Source organism: Stigmatopora nigra, chromosome 7 (assembly GCF_051989575.1).
Source record: "Stigmatopora nigra isolate UIUO_SnigA chromosome 7, RoL_Snig_1.1, whole genome shotgun sequence".
Taxonomy (NCBI): domain Eukaryota; kingdom Metazoa; phylum Chordata; class Actinopteri; order Syngnathiformes; family Syngnathidae; genus Stigmatopora; species Stigmatopora nigra.
This window is the reverse complement of record NC_135514.1, coordinates 5,333,119-5,349,211: the sequence shown is the minus strand read 5'-3', so window position 1 is coordinate 5,349,211 and position 16,093 is coordinate 5,333,119. Positions and strand designations below refer to the sequence as shown.

General features: G+C 39.1%; 1 protein-coding gene across 5 annotated transcripts in view; it reads right to left on the bottom strand.

Moving 5' to 3' along the window:
• Positions 1-16,093, bottom strand: part of oxr1a (oxidation resistance 1a) — an 83,858-nt gene that overhangs the window by 62,698 nt on the left and 5,067 nt on the right. For 4 of the 5 annotated variants that reach the window (XM_077719988.1, XM_077719992.1, XM_077719993.1 and 1 more), the window contains exon 1: positions 5,093-5,249. In XM_077719988.1, coding sequence (XP_077576114.1) covers positions 5,093-5,118 — 26 coding nt within the window. In that variant the 5' untranslated portion in view covers positions 5,119-5,249. Of the gene's footprint in view, positions 1-5,092; positions 5,250-15,582; positions 15,678-16,093 lie in introns of those variants that run through there. The other variant, XM_077719989.1, reaches the window with a different exon arrangement.

The following is a 16,093-nucleotide window of genomic DNA, read 5'->3' as shown; positions in this document are numbered from 1 at the left end:
AAAGCTGGCTAAAAATGTGGGATTTTCCCAAAAATGGGAGAATTGTGTAAACGACCTTAAGGCTCTGGGGCTCCAATAACATTTTAGCAAGGAGAAAAAAAAGTATTCATATTGTGTAATACACGAGCTGCCACCCAGTGTTGCAGTGGTTCTTTTTAGTGCGAGGAAGCATGGCTTCGATTCCCATTGAGAGTGTAAACGGTTGTCTCTATGCATACCCTATGACTGCCTAGCAACCAGTTTAGGGTCTAGGTCCCCTTTGGCCCAAAGACAAAAAAACAGGGACTTTGACAAAAAAATATGCAAGATAAGTGATTAGCATTTCCATTGCTGAAACTCTACAACACCTGTCAGGAGAGGGTTAATATAATAATATAACACGACATAAATGAGGGATGACATTAAAGTGGCTGGTGTAGGGAAAGATGATACGAAGGGTGATTTCCTGTGGCGACCCCTCATGGGACAAGCCGAAAGTGTAGTACTAGTAGTATTCAAAGTAGATAAAATGATAAGGCTTCCCCCTACATCACAACCACATGCATGGTAGGTCAATTGACCTCTCCAAATCGCCCATTGCTATGAATGTAAGCGTGAATGTTTTTTTGTCTTGTTTTGCCCAGGCCGGCAACCGATACAGGGTGTCCCCTGTCAACTGCCCGTAGTTTTCTGAGAATTAGTGTTTAATAAATAACAATATTATTCAGGAAGGTGAAACATGGTGTTGCTGGAGAGAGAAATAGATACAATATATGCCAACACCCTTTTTCCAACAGTAGATGAACAAGACAAAAGGTGTTAGGATGTTGGGTGGTGAAAAAAAGTTCCATAATGGAGAGTGACAGTAGAGAATGATTGGCATGGAAAATGAAAAGTAAGCCTCTGGCACTTTAAAGGGAAGGCCTTGTCACATCCAAAAGACTAACATACAATACAAATGAACACATCATAAACTAGTACAACCTTTGTGCGGTCAGTTCTACCCACTGACTTAGTCTGGCCACTTACAAATAATGTTTACAGAACAAACGCCTGTGAATTACATAACGCAGCCGCTGCACATGTCTAAAAGGGCACCGACATAATTTGGGTCACTCATCCCCTGCAAAATGTTAGCAGCGTTTTTTTTTTCCGGGCAAACTATCATTTTTCCGCAGATGTACATAGATAATGTGGTCATTTCTTCATTTGATCATCCTCAATTGATTGCGACTGAATCGCAGGGCACAAGAAGTAAGATGACAATTTACGCTCACATTCAGACAGCGAAGCAATTTAGAGTATTCAAATAGCTTACCATGCATGTTGTTGTGACATTGGGAGGACAGCTGAGTACCCGGAAAAAACAAACACAGGCCCAGGGAAGACTCCATACAGTGAGGACCGACCTAGGATTGAACCCTCGACTACGAAAAACGAAAACTCGATTCTGAGGCATGGAGAAGCAGGAAGTTCCGCCTCAAAAGGTGCAGTGGAATACATTAGCATCTTTGCCTGGGTTATTGTGCAAGAAGGTTTAAATTTAGTGTAATGTATTTTTAAGTGGGTGGCCCGGTGGAGCGAGTGGTTAGCGCGTCGATCTCACAACTCTGAGGTCCTGGGTTCAAATCCGTGGTCGCTCCAACTGTGTGGAGTTTGCATGTTCTTCCAGGCCTGTGTGAGTTTCCTCCCACATTCTTAAAAGATGCATGGTAGGCTGATTGGACCCTCTAAATTGCCCCTAGATATGGGTGTGAGTGTGAATGGTTGTCCCTCTCCTTTTGCCCTGCGATCGGCTGGCCACCTATTCAGGGTGTCCCCCGGCTCTGGCCCGGAGTCAGCTAGGATAGGCTCCAGCACCCCCCGCAACCATAATGAGGAAGAGGCGGTTCAGAAAATGAGAGATGATATGAAGATTTACTACATTTGGGCATGACTGCCGTTTCAGTGCTTGAGGAATCCATGCAAGAGTAAATCAGGAGCAAAATCTAAATCAATGCACCCTGAAGGCGCAGGTGATAACAGGATTGATAGATTGTGCTGCTTTTACTCACATCTAGAATACAGAAAGGCTTATTTTGACGGGTGTGTCCTTTTTAAACTAAATGCCATTGATGATTACATTACAACAGAATATGGATGTTAATAGATTATCTGATTTTCTTTCTTTCCCTTTGACAGTTAGCACAACAATAAAATATACAACTACACGGGGGCTGCAGTGTGTAATGTAGAAGAAATGTAATGAAGACTGAACTTGACGGTCAAATATGACAAAATATGTTTTGGCAGTTGCATGTGGTCTCAGCTGCATGGCTGTGATAATAATGCTGCAGGCAATGTCATTTGCATAGCACTTGAGGAGATTATTTCATTTTTTTTCCCAGCAAGGTGTGCTCTGCTTTTTAGCTTGTTGCAAGAGGTAATTGTGCCTGTAGGGGTTGTTGACATTTCATTTTCCATTACATCAAACATTGTCCAATTCATCTTTTTTGAGGGAAACATTCTTCTTCAGAAAGATTATGTAGTAGCAGCTTGGAGTAAGTACACACAAAGCATTTTTTTGACCCTGCAATAAAGGACTGCAGCACTGAGTCAGCTTGTCCTCATATGCAAATTAGCCAAGTCAAATAAAAATTGACATAGATTAGTAAAGACAAGGAACGGAAGTACACACCAGTGACTTGAGCATGCCTTGTCCCTTTCTTAACTGCACATTTGCCATTGTCTTTCCTGATGGCTGAGTACTCATTTTATTGTTACTGTCCTAATTGTTCATTCTTTTACAACTTGCATTATAACTAAGCCTTGCATGTGACATAATTATATTTTGCTAGATGAAAGAAAGTACCACATCAAATGACTGCTTCTAGTAGGGATTTACAATGTGAAAAATTAGCCTTTTTTTAAAAGTTATTTTGCTCCACCTTGCATTGGGAGCTCCATTGTTTCTTTGTGCCATTTAATTTGAACTATTAGTATTAACATGTTTCAGAAAATGAACGGATGAATGTATATTGCCATTGCTGATTCGTTCATTCATTTTCTGAACTGCATATCCTCCTCACCAGGGTCACGGGGTGCTGGAGCCTACCCCAGCTGACTTTGGGCCATAGGGGGGACACCCTGAATCGGTGGCCAGCATATTGCAGGCCAAGAGGAGATGGACACCCATTCACACTCATGTGTAGGGGGCAATTAGAGTGTCCAAGCAGCCTACAATGCATGATTTTGGAATGTGGGAGGAAACCGGAGTACCCAGAGAAAACCCATGCAGGCCTGGGGAAAAGATGCAAACTATACACAGTAGGACTGATATTATATTACCATAGTAAAAATCTAATTTTGAAATTAATTTTTATCATATTATTCATATATTTGTTTTTTATTGTTATTTATTTAATTGCCTTGCAATTCATTGTCTGTCACATAGTCAAAGGGTGTTGATTAGCATCACCTGCTTTAATATTTGACAGAAATGGGGGGGGGGGATTCAGATTGGAAATATTTTAAATTAGAGTAATGCTTAATGTCAAAACAATAAAGAAAAAAGAATGAGTTAAATGTGTTGAATTGAAGAGGCTCAGTCCTGATGTTCAGTCTAAGGCAACAGTTATGAAAATACAGTTGTTAAACAGGGAGCTTGTTTTTTTTCTTTAATGTCCATTGCCAATGACCATAGTGTGCTAATGTGGAAAGCTGGTGACATAAACACATGACGTCAGTTAAACGACCTCACCTACGACAACATGCGCACTGACTTGCACTAAAAATAATGCATTTTAAAGGAAGGCCCATGCCACGTCTTTGCTTTGTCCCTGTCATGTTGACTTTTCATCCCCTCTTTTGCCAGCGTCTGATCCTACGGAGGGAGCGACAAACCCAGCTGTTTTTTAAACAAAAATTTATAGATGCATAGAGACGAACACAGCAAGATGACGGAACAACTTCGCTTTATTCCGCCTCTTTCTCTTTGCCCCCCAGAGCATCTTCTGCACCACTGCCCTGCCACCATGAATTCGTCAGTACAAACTTTCCAAACAAATGTTCTGACTTCTGCTCCAATACACACGCACACACACATCAAATGTGGTAAATAAACCTTGGGTGTTTTTGTTTACAGTTTAAATTTACAAGAACTAATGGGAATAATGGGAGTTTGAGCAGTATCTGTAATGTTTGAAATAGACTATTTGGGGATGGGGACCGTAATCTACCTGCAATAGTCCCTTGTGTAGTTTGAAGATGGCACCCCCGCCATCCTAGTGAGGATAAAGAGGTTCAAAAAATGAGATGAGATCTTAAAATTGAATTGAAATGAATGATTTTACAGTGGTACCTCTAGATACAAGCTTAATACGTTCCTGGACTGAGCTCGTATGTCGATTTACTCGTAACTCAAACGAACGTTTTCCATAGAAATGAACTAAAAACAAATTAATTTGTTCTAACCCTCTGAAAAAACTCCCAAAACAGGATATTGGATTGGAAAAACATTGCTCGTATGTCGGGGCACTCGTACGTCGAGGTACCATTGTATTGTCATTATACAAGTATAATGAAATTTCAAAGCTTTCACCACATAGTGCACAAATAACAGTAGACGGACAAATAAATCAATAAATAAGCAGTCCACGTGAGGTCATCAGAGTGAAGCGCGCTTGTTCCGATACAATGATGAAATGATCATCTTTTAAGAATTACATCCTCTAAATGCCATCCTCCTGTACAAATGCATTCTTGAAATCTGATGTTGAGCTACTCAGTTACCACTGCAACATCTTAGCTGGGATACTGTGAAGTTCGTGTTGAATTCAACGGTGGTTCATAAAATGGCAGAATTTACTACTAAAGGCCATTGTTTCGCAGTGCTGCTACTAGCTCATGGCTCCAATACAACCTTCAAATGTTTCCCCTTTTTGGGTCACACTGTATTTTCTAGAGTAGAGTGTTTTTTTATATTTATATTTCACACTGTCATAGTAAAATGCATTATGCTCTTACAGAAATCTTCAAAGCTTTTTTTTTAATTCAAAACCCATCTTAGAAATGTCACCAACAAGATAACTAATAATTAGGAAGAGAGGGAGGGGTGAAAAAGCTTCGTACATACCTAACAGGTTTCTGGGCAGGTTCCATTGAGTCTTGTGAAGAAGAAATTATACTGCAACCAACCTCTCAAACTGCTTAACTAAACTATAGGAGGAAGAAATGTCATGTGACCACGTCCTCATTAGAAGAGGAGGGCACTGTGCTAATTTATTTACCTAATATAACATAGACAAGCAAAGAGCAGATGAGAAGAGGACTCGACCTGGCTAAGCCTATAACAGTGAGCCTATAACTGATGCTTGAGCCAAGAACGAGGGGGAAGGGAGGATGTGTGCATATGTGCAAGTGAGTAAGTAAACAAGATGGTAGGTAAGACGTGGCCGGTCTAAAAGAACCATTTTGCAATGTGGAATTTAACACAAAATATACCTGAAGTTTAAACAATTATTGTGGATAATGGTACACAAGAAATACAATGGAACTGTAGTTTAGAGGGGGTGCCTAAAAGTGATAAATTTCAAACAGGGTTCTGAAATTAAGGGAGAGATAATGTTTTTTTTTTTTTTACACATTATTAATAAAGCTGTCCGGCTCGGTCAGTGATTACCGCTGATAACAAAAACCTGCGAATTGAAAGATGGCCAAGGAAAATGTATTGAAAAATCATTAGAATAACAGTAAGCTTCTTTAAGCAGTTTCTGTTTTTTTTTTCTAAAAAAGAAAAAAATATATAATAAAAGCTACAAATATTTTTTGTAAAAATCTGAAAACCAATCATTAATATGTCCAATGAAATAGACTGTTCACATCTCTGCTTAACTGAGTCACAACTATGGAATTCTCCACATCACTTGTTCACAAAAAAGTGAACTATATGCGAGCCAACTTACATTTTACTTCAGTATTTACAAAAATGACACAATAATCTGGTATGATTACATTTTTTTCACATTCTTATTGGTTTATATTTCATTTTGTTTGAGGGTGATTTAATAAAAACATTGCATGTACAAAACCACATGTTTAGGTGCAAGAGTCATTCATTGCTGGAGCCAATGCCAGCCAACTATGGACATCATGCGAGGGGACACCTTGAATCGGTGGCCAGGTCCGAACCGTGGATTCAATCCTCAATCCCAGAACTGTGAGGCCGATACACTGAACACTCATCCACCAGCAAGTATGAGACTTAATAAATATTTTTATTGTAAGATGTTCCAGGTCTACCTTTTTAGATATGACAACGTGTGAGGTCAACCAGATTTAGATTTGACTTTGAAGGTTTAAATGTAAAAGAAAAATAGAATCTTGGCAAACATCTTGTTATGTGTGGTCCTAGCTGTCTATATCCTGAGTGGCCACCCTCCAAGGCCATGTCACTTTGGGTCTTGTCCAGGTGGTAAAAGCATAAGGGTTCCTGGTGGCGGGGATGTGTGACACTCAGCCATCTGGTGATGAGTCACTTTGTCCCTGCTCTTGTCCACTATGACTGAGCCCGGGATTGTATCCCATTGCAGGATGTGTGAGTACACGAATACATGCGATGATTGCAAAAAGGCACTAGAATGTATAAGCATTTGATTTAATGTGATAAAAGCCTACTATTCAAAGGTCGGAAAGCACTACCACAACAGTTGGAGCCCATTTTTAATAGTAATACCTTGACATACGTGTCCCGACATGCGAGAAAATTGAGATATGAGGAATATTCCCAGTACCTTTTTTGCTTTCAGATACAAGACAAATTTGAGAAACAAGCATACAAGTTGGTTCCTGATACGGCCGCCAATCCGCCGAGTATGCGAGAGGCTGCTTATGAGAACAGCATCGCACTGTTTTTCTCATCACATCTCCTTCACAAAAAGATATCTACCAGACCGGCTGTACAAGTTGCCTTTTTTGCATTAATCAGTGCAAAATTAAGAAAAGAAAAATGGGACCAAAGCATGCCTGCTGAACTTCATTTCCAAGCTGCACAGTGACATTCATAACAGGATGGAGAGCCTTCGTTTAATACGGTTAAAAGATAAACGGTTAGCGGGAGACTGCGTGACCAAATCAATAATATGCCCGGATTACAAATTTGTTTGAGTTTGATTTATTTAATAAGAAACAGAAAATATAATTGATATGTAAGAGGGCTAATTTTCATCTTTTGATGTCTTGTATCTCAAGGCAAAAATTTGCTCGGAGTTTTCCTCGTATGTCAAATTTCTCGTATGTAGGGACACTTGTTTGTCTAGGTATTGCAGTAATCACATTATGACAAAGATCTTGACGTTTAATTTGATGTATATGCGATCTTGTAAAAATATTACAAAGTAGTTAAGCACAAAAAATGTAGACATTAATTAGAAATTACTAAATGACAAGGTGGTGGGAAGATTTCTGGTAGCAGTGTTATTCTCGTAACAGCTTGACAGTTGTGCATCCGTATAATCACAAATTAGATTGACCCTAGGGGATTGTACTCGTGGTGTTGCATACAGTATGCACATTGTTTCCTAGACTAACAAAGCCAACAGGAAATCTGTGTCCAGTGCAACAGCTTCACTCCCCCAGGACACAGCTAACCTAAATAATGTTTATTTTTTGAGGATGGAGCTTGAGTCTCTCACAAATCCTCTATTGGGTTCATGCAATTATCACTGCTTTAGTAATCATGCTTCTACTGCCCCCTGCCCACCCTGTTGCTGTGCTGTACTGCAAGCTGTGTGCTTTCTATCATAAAATAACCAAATGACTTTGAACCACAATTTGTGTGCAAGTGAGATAAGCTTGTTTCACGGGCATTGCTATGGTGTTTACAAACCAGTGGAGGGCATGTGAGGTAAAAAACAGAAACTACAAAGTACGTCACTCTACTATTTAGAAGATGAAGGAATACATTGACACATACAAGCACACATATTTCCGTGCATATTTGATATAATAACTAGTACATTGAAATCTTAACTAGTAATGAATTAACTTCTTAAAATACTTTTGGGCTCAAGTCAGAGTAAGGTGTGCATAAGGAGCTGAAATAAAATACATGGTTTTGGGGATATAGATCATGCTAGAAGAATTTGTGCGTCTGGTTTGAATTGGATAAAATCTTGGGTTTCATTCATAGTGTGTTAAGCGCAAACTGTTCACAGCAGCGCCCTATTTTCCATTCACATTTGTGAAGCCCATATACTGTATGTAGCACAGAGGTGGCATTGGCCTCACAGCTCTGGGGTCCTAGATTCAAATCCAGGTCGGTCCATCTGTGTGGAGTTTGTATGTTCTCCCCGGGCCTGCGTGGGTTTTTCACTGGGTACTGTAGGTTATTCTCAGTGCGAGTGTTTTCACAAATCTTGCTATCGCCCATATTGACGTACTTGATAGAGGAAGTATTCACCGAGTCCCTTTGTCCGAACAATGACAAACACTACATCTACACATTTAACTTCATATGCATCAAATGATAGACACATCATTTAAACTTACACATGATTATCAGTTCTCAACATCATGAAACCTTGTTTGCCAAATGAAGAGAGCTGTGAGTCAGTGAAGAAAATCCTACCCATGCATATTTGCTTCATTTGAACAAGTCCCTCAAGCATGACATATTTTTTGTTGATGTCAATGACATGGACCAAATCAATGTGTGAGCACATGAATGCTCTTTACTGAACTCAAATACAAATGTAGTATGTATTTTTTCTGCAAATCAAAAACTCCTTAATGTGGAGGAAAAAGTGTCAACCAAATGCATTACAATGCTGTGCACTTTAAACTTCAGAACATTTTTAAAAACATTCCAAGTCATTAGACTCTAATGTGCAGTTTACTGACAATCTTTTTACGATGAAGTCAAACAATTCCATTATCTTTAATTGGAGGGAGGTATGTGAAGCTAAACCGACTAGCAGGTGTTTACATTTACCATTTTTTGAGTTAATGGAAGCTATGTCAACTAAAATTTGTTATCACTTATTCACTTATGCATTCATTTCCAAACGGCTTAATCCTCACCAGGGTCCCAGGGGGTGCTGGAGTTTATCCCAGCCAACTATGAGTATTAGGCGAGGGATACCCTGGATTGGTGGCAAGACAGTTATTCATTCACTTATTTAGCTTGAATTTATGTGACTGGTAAAAACAATGTTGATAAAGGCAGCTGTCAAATAATGACAAAATCTAAACCAAATCGAATGCTGTGATAAAACAAATAAATAAATATAGTGAATAGACATTTCCTTTGTTCATTATGAATAATACTGTGCATACTATTACCCTCCTCTAATGATTGCTTTGTAACATAAGATATATATGCAACATTTAATATCTTGCTTAATGGCTCTTACAGACTGTAGTTCTAAATGAATGATTGCCTGAGACTATGTAAACAATCGGAAAAATAATAAAGGAATTCTTTTGTATTATTCCTCTTCTCTAAATTCATAGTTCTTCGTTTTATGGATTACCGCCACTAAAAAATAGAAACAACTCCTCTGAAATGACTGAATTCATACAAAACCATATTGCATTCATCTTACAAACAAAAATGGCCAAACCGTTTTTCAAAATAATTTATTTTTGGATTGCTTTTTTTTTTTAAATATATTTTTTCTGTTCTTCATTTTTTGCTTTTTTTGTACAGGGCCTGGCGCAAGCAGGAAAAAAAAATCATTAAAATTCAAAAAACAAACAGCAGTAGTCGAGAGACTCAGAAGTCTCGTACGATCTGCATTTCGCAAATTCTAGACAGGAGGACCTCTGCTTGCGCACTTTCTTGCTTCAATTCAGTCTATTCAGTGCAATCAAGTTTCATTTAGATATTGGACTAAGGCAGTGGGAGATTTATCCTCATGAAGGTCATGAGGGGGCTGGAGCCTATCCCATCTAATTATGGCAGGAGGTGGGGTACACCTTGAACTATTTGCCAGCCAATCTCAGAGCACTTACGGACAGACATGCATGCAGTGAAGGAACACAGGAAGGTCGGAGCATGCTACTAGCACCCCAAAAAAACTGTTCAAAACTTGCAAAAATTAAAACACTATAACACATAACTGTCCACTGCGTGAGAATAAATTGTGTATTCAAAGATTGTTGATATGGACAGTACAATACACTATCTACACAATGTAAACAATGCAAATGCAACAGAGGAGGAAGTACTGTGAACATTTAGGTACTTGAATGACAGTAGTGTAACGAGAAACTAAATTCAGGACAACACAATAAACAACTGCGATACTCTGCAATGCAATCATAATCCCATTTTTATCATATTCATATTTCAGTTATTGAAATTGTCCTTTTTTCTGTGCTCTACACAGTATTTATTTATATATATATTTTTTTACAAGGATGAATCATGCATAATGAATGACCAGGATACCACTATGTTACCTAATGTTCTCTCCTCCCTTTTTGATGAGTCACAAGCCAAACCTGGGGCAGTCAAGCTCAGGCTCGAGATGTGATTTGAATTCAGCAACACTCAGGAGCTAATACGGCAAAGAGTGTGGTATATTTTAAGATACCTTTGTTCCGGGGTGGCCCGGTGGCATGAGTGATTACTACGTCAGCCTCACAGCTCTGTGGTCCTGGGTTCAAATCCAGGTCACGTCCATCTGTGTGGAGCTTGCATGTTCTCCCGGGCCTGTGTGGGTTTCCTCTGGGTACTCCAATTTCCTCCCACATTCCAAAAACATGCATGGTAGGCTAATCTATATCTCTTTATCTCTCTCTCTATATATCTCTCTCTATATATATCTATATATGTCTGTATATATATATATATATATAAACTTGGAGCTTGCCGTCATTCCCGGAGGCTTGAGAAATACAACATGTGCATGTAGCACCAAATTAGTGTGTTCGCCGTTGTAGTATATTGATACTATTAGTGCAAAGTTATCACAGCCGTCAACCTGGGTGTATTGACAAAAGAACTATATAACTCAGCAGTCACTGCACACCGGAAATAGCGTCTGGGGCTTCTTCCGTCGCCAGCACTATTATGGTTTTATATAATATATATATGCCATGCCTGCCTGCGTCTAAAAGAATGGTGCGTCCTTTGTGTGTAAAATACAGAAATAGCACTCGTTATTGACAGTGCCGCTAAAAATACGATGTGCCGAATAGTCGTGAAAATACGGTATTCTAATTAGAGAGCTCACAATAGACAAAACAGCAACCTGAATCCATGGTTTGATGTACACATTAGAGTGATCGAATGACCAACATTATTAGAGAAATTCGAAGAATGTCTCATTGAATTATTGACAAGGTAGTCTCTCTGCTGGTTTTTCAAATCACTCATTGGTGACAAAGGGTATTAGTTCAATGTGGCAATCTATTATTTACTACAAGGTTTAAGTATTGAGCTATATGCAACATTCAAAAACATTAACAAAGTAAGATACTTGACACCTAAATTACCTACATGAAAGTTTTATTCACTTAACTTTTTATTAGTTTTATTTATTTTTTTCAAATTCAAGATACATAAATTCTTCGAAGCACTGATTGGACAAGCAATGTGACGTGATCATCTGCAGCCAGTGATGGTCAAGCAGGGCATGCTATCGTGTATAGACATGATGAGTCGATGTTTTTTGACCTCCACGGCAGAGGCTCAACCGAACCCCTGAGAGTGACTCACCAAACCCCTAGAGTTCGATCGAACCCAGGTTAAGAACCACTGCTTTAAAGTAATTCATTACTTGTAAGTGTTGCGGGTGTATGTGGAGCCTACCCCAGCTGACTTCGAACAAAAGGCAGAGACTACACCCTAGACTGGTCGCCAGTCAGCTGGAGGGCACGTAAAGAGACAAATGGCCATACGCATTCTAAGCTGTGAGGCCGACGCGCTAACCACTCGCCCTCGAGAATCCTTTTGTCCTGCAAATCTCTTCACCTTCGCCACAGAAATCGGTCGCACAGTAAGGTGATATCATATTTTTGAAACCTATCTACAAATGGCTCAGAATTGGATTGATTGCATAGGATGTGTTTTATCAAAATAAGCCATTGTGAGCAGGGGTGGGCAGGTTGAATGTGTTCGCAATTTTGACAAATATAGAAAAAACCTGTTGTCTGTGACCAAAAATGTCCTAACTCGGGACATGGTAATTGAAGAGGTAGCATGTTAGTCTCTTGTCTCACAGTTCTAAAAGCGAAGGTCCATTTCTCAGTGGATTCCAACATTCCTGTTAGGCTGTATGTACTCCTTGTGCATGTGTGACTTTTCTCCGAGCACTCTGGTTTCCCCCACACATTCCAAAAACATGCATCGTAGGCTGATTGACTATTCTAAATTGTGTCTAGGTTTGAGTATGAGTGTGAATCGTTGTCTGTCTCAAGGTGCCCTGCAATTGGCTGGCAACCAATTCTGAGTGTCCCTCACATACTGCCCATAGTTGGCTGGGATAAGCCCTAGTTTCCTTGTGAGAACAAACAAACCACCAGAAAACCACCAGAGTTAAACACATTCAATCCCTGATCTCATTTAACTAATTCATGTACAAGTGCACCCACCTTGTTCTTCTGACTAGATGACCTGTTTTATAGTTACTGTGGCCCAGTGTCCTTAGGCTGGAAGTGGATATTATGTAACCTGACTATGTTGGACTATATGTTAGTTTCAAATGTCAAGCCTCTAGGGTGAATGGGTAATGTAAACAATCGCTCACAGTATGCATGTTAACAGAGGGAAGCTGACTACCCAAATAAGTAAATAAAATAAAGAGACATTAGCAAATAACAACCTCTGCCAGTTACACAGATTTTCTCAGATACGTTATGATTCAATCAGCAGTTTAGGAGGCGAAAAGGATGGAGCTTCTTACTCAGCAAAAATGTGAATGTGATTCAGGAGCTTTGAATTTCCAGAATTAACCATCATTTTGAGCATATCCATGTCATCTACTGTGCTGACACAGCTCTCACAAGACAAAGTGCTGGCTTGGTTTAATCATCTTTTCACCCACTGCATGATGATCACATACTATGGGGAGACAGGTGGATGCAGCGGCATTGTGAGGACACTCAGTTCTCATTACCACAAAAGATGAATTTGCTTTGTTCCCTCTATCACAAAATCATGTCCAGGGCCAATACCAATTACTAAAAAAAAATACTAATTTACAGCTGTTTTTCTCCATTAGCAGTAAGAATATGTTTGACCCTTTTTGCACTATGATCTTCATGACAATAGACAAAAAATAACTACAACCGGCAGCCTACAACTTGAGGGGCTATTCCAGGGGCTGGCAAACTATTCCACAAAGGGTGGGTGCGGGTTTTCATTCCAACCCATACAGAGGGCACCTTTTCACATGTGGTGTCCTACAAGTGCAATCAGTAGTTGCAGCCAGGTGTTTCTTGTTTTCTGCAGAAATCTCATTGGTTAAACTGTCTGTGCTGGATAGGTTGGAACAAAAACCTGCACCCACAGCGGCCCTTGAGGACCGGTTTGCCTATCCCTGGGCTATTCCAACCAAAATTGTACCTTCCATTTTGAAGGCCAAAGTTACTCTCTAATCACCTGAAAAATAATAGCAAAACTTTACTCTCAATAGCAAATCAAAAGCCTTTATTGTCATTATACAACAGCTGTGTATAACGAAATTAGTGAGATTCAGCACATGAGCAAGCTTTACTCTCAACCTATGTCGTGGTTTGAACATGATTTGACATCAAAAGTGTGTCAGACTTCATGACTATTCCAATTATGAGTCTAGCTATCCATCCCATTCGTTTTTTTTCCCCAGGAGTGATTTTCTATCATGTGTAACATTTGGCTCTTCGGTATGTTTGCGTTCCTCAGGCTAAGTCGGCACGTGGAGGTAAAAAAATTATAGGTCAGTTGTTTTGACTGGTGTTGCTGGTACTTACCGTCACCCCGATTGCACTTGGAGGAATGTATTTTGAAAGCATTTTGCCCAATGGAAGCGACCATTGAATTTAACTTTTCCATGCAGTGAACATTTTGGAACCAGTGGGACACTAGCTATGTTGGCGAACACCTCTAAAAAGGTGTCGGCTAGTTCTACTACTGCAATTACTGTAAAATCAACCTGAACAAAATGACCTAAACTACCACCAGGAAACAAGAGATAGTCAACTAACTACTACAAAAACATAATGTTACAGTGATAATTTTACAATTGGCACACTGCGAGTCCCAGGGATTCGCTTGTCTGAAAACTGTGCGTCCCAGGAAACTTGTCACGAGTCCCAACATACTACGGATGCAAATAAAACATAAACAACGATATATAAACATTCAGATTTAATTTATTTATTATATGGTTTAGGGTTAGGGTTTATTTATCATTGTACTAGTCTTTCAGCTCGTAGATCCTCCTCTCTTTGCAGCCAAAAGTCTTTTGAAATGTGCGTATTTTTCCTTGCCGCCCCCGTTTTGCTTCATGATCATCGATCGAATCTTCTGCAGTTCTTTTCTTACTAGTTGTATTTTTAACTGCGAAATAACTATCCAGACTGTTTTGCTTTTTCTGAAACATTTTTTATCTTTCTTACACTATTACGAAACTCTTGCTATCGCTTTCTCTCCTTCGTCTGCTAGTGTCTGCTAGTCTCGCGAGAATTATTTCGCAAAGATTATGTGGAATAAATTGGTTTGCTATCGGATATATGTGTTTTGGTTTTTTTTTTGATAAAAATTTCTTTGCGTCCGAAAAAAGCACATTACTTGAAATTGTGCGTCTGGAAGAAAAGCTGTGCGTATCAGACGCAGGACGCAGAGGTAACGAGAACACTGATGTTAGTACTAGGACTGTGTAGTACAATACACTTACACGAATAACAGTGTTGACTAGTGTCATCATGTGTACTGCACGGTGGAGAGGTGACTAATGCCTCCTTCCAAACTCGGTTCCAGCTAATGCTAAAATTGTTCATTGTTATTATGTACTTCACATGACAGTCATACATTGGCAAAATGCATTTCCATCCTTTCAATCAGATCTAAAAAAACTATTTTTGACGACAATGTATTCCTAACACTTACTAATATTCCAAATCTATAAGGCATCATGCATCTGCTTCTATGTTGGACGTGACCGGATGTTTGGTCACCGGTCTTTTGGTACCTTTTGGTCGCTGGTTAAATGTACTTAGATATTAAAAAGTACTTAGATATTAAACTCTCTCTCTCTTAGATATTAAACTATCTCTCTTAGATATAAAACTCTCTCTCATGAATATAATTCTGAGAGCTGGTTTCAACAGTAAACACTCTGTCACCATTTGACCGGCGACCAAAAGACTGGCGACCAAACATCCAAGCCCCGTCAAATGATTTGAACATGTATGGTACCACAAGCTCCATTAAAAATGGAAAATGACACATGGAAATAGAAGGGTTTACTAAAGTTATCTGAATGAAGTATTTGCACACACATGACGGATTATCAGATGTAATAGCTAAAAATATACCATATACATAAAAGATCATCTTCTATACCACTTTTTATGCATGCACTCTGGATTAAGTGACTAAATCTCTGCCTGATGTAAAAAAAGTGACATTGTGCTGACCTTTTGCTGCTGAACATGGTGCTGGTAGTGTCTTTTTCCTCTTATTCGGGAGTTCTGGATCTACAAGGTCTACAGTTGATTTGGACTTTTCAAATCTGCAGGACATTCACACAGACACATGGACACACACACACACACACACACACACAAGAAAGAGAAAAAAATGACGGTGAGATTTTCAGCATCATAGTCATGTCGCCCTCTGGTTTCTGCATGACTGCTATCCTGACCTCAGTAAATTTCATTAGTATTCCTCCAGCTGAGCTGTATGATTAACTGGCAATAATACAGGTATAATAAAAACAATTTATTGCAGTAATAGCTAATATTGTAACTTCTTTTTAGAGATTTGTAGCAACAGAAAGAAATATAAATTTAGTCAATTGATTTGACATGCTTAAAAAATAAGTAATTAAAACCTAATTTTAAATCATATTACTTTATGCTAATACTGTGTGTGATACTTCACTTCACAACTCAAGAAATTTTTTTTTATCCCTCTTGATCAACT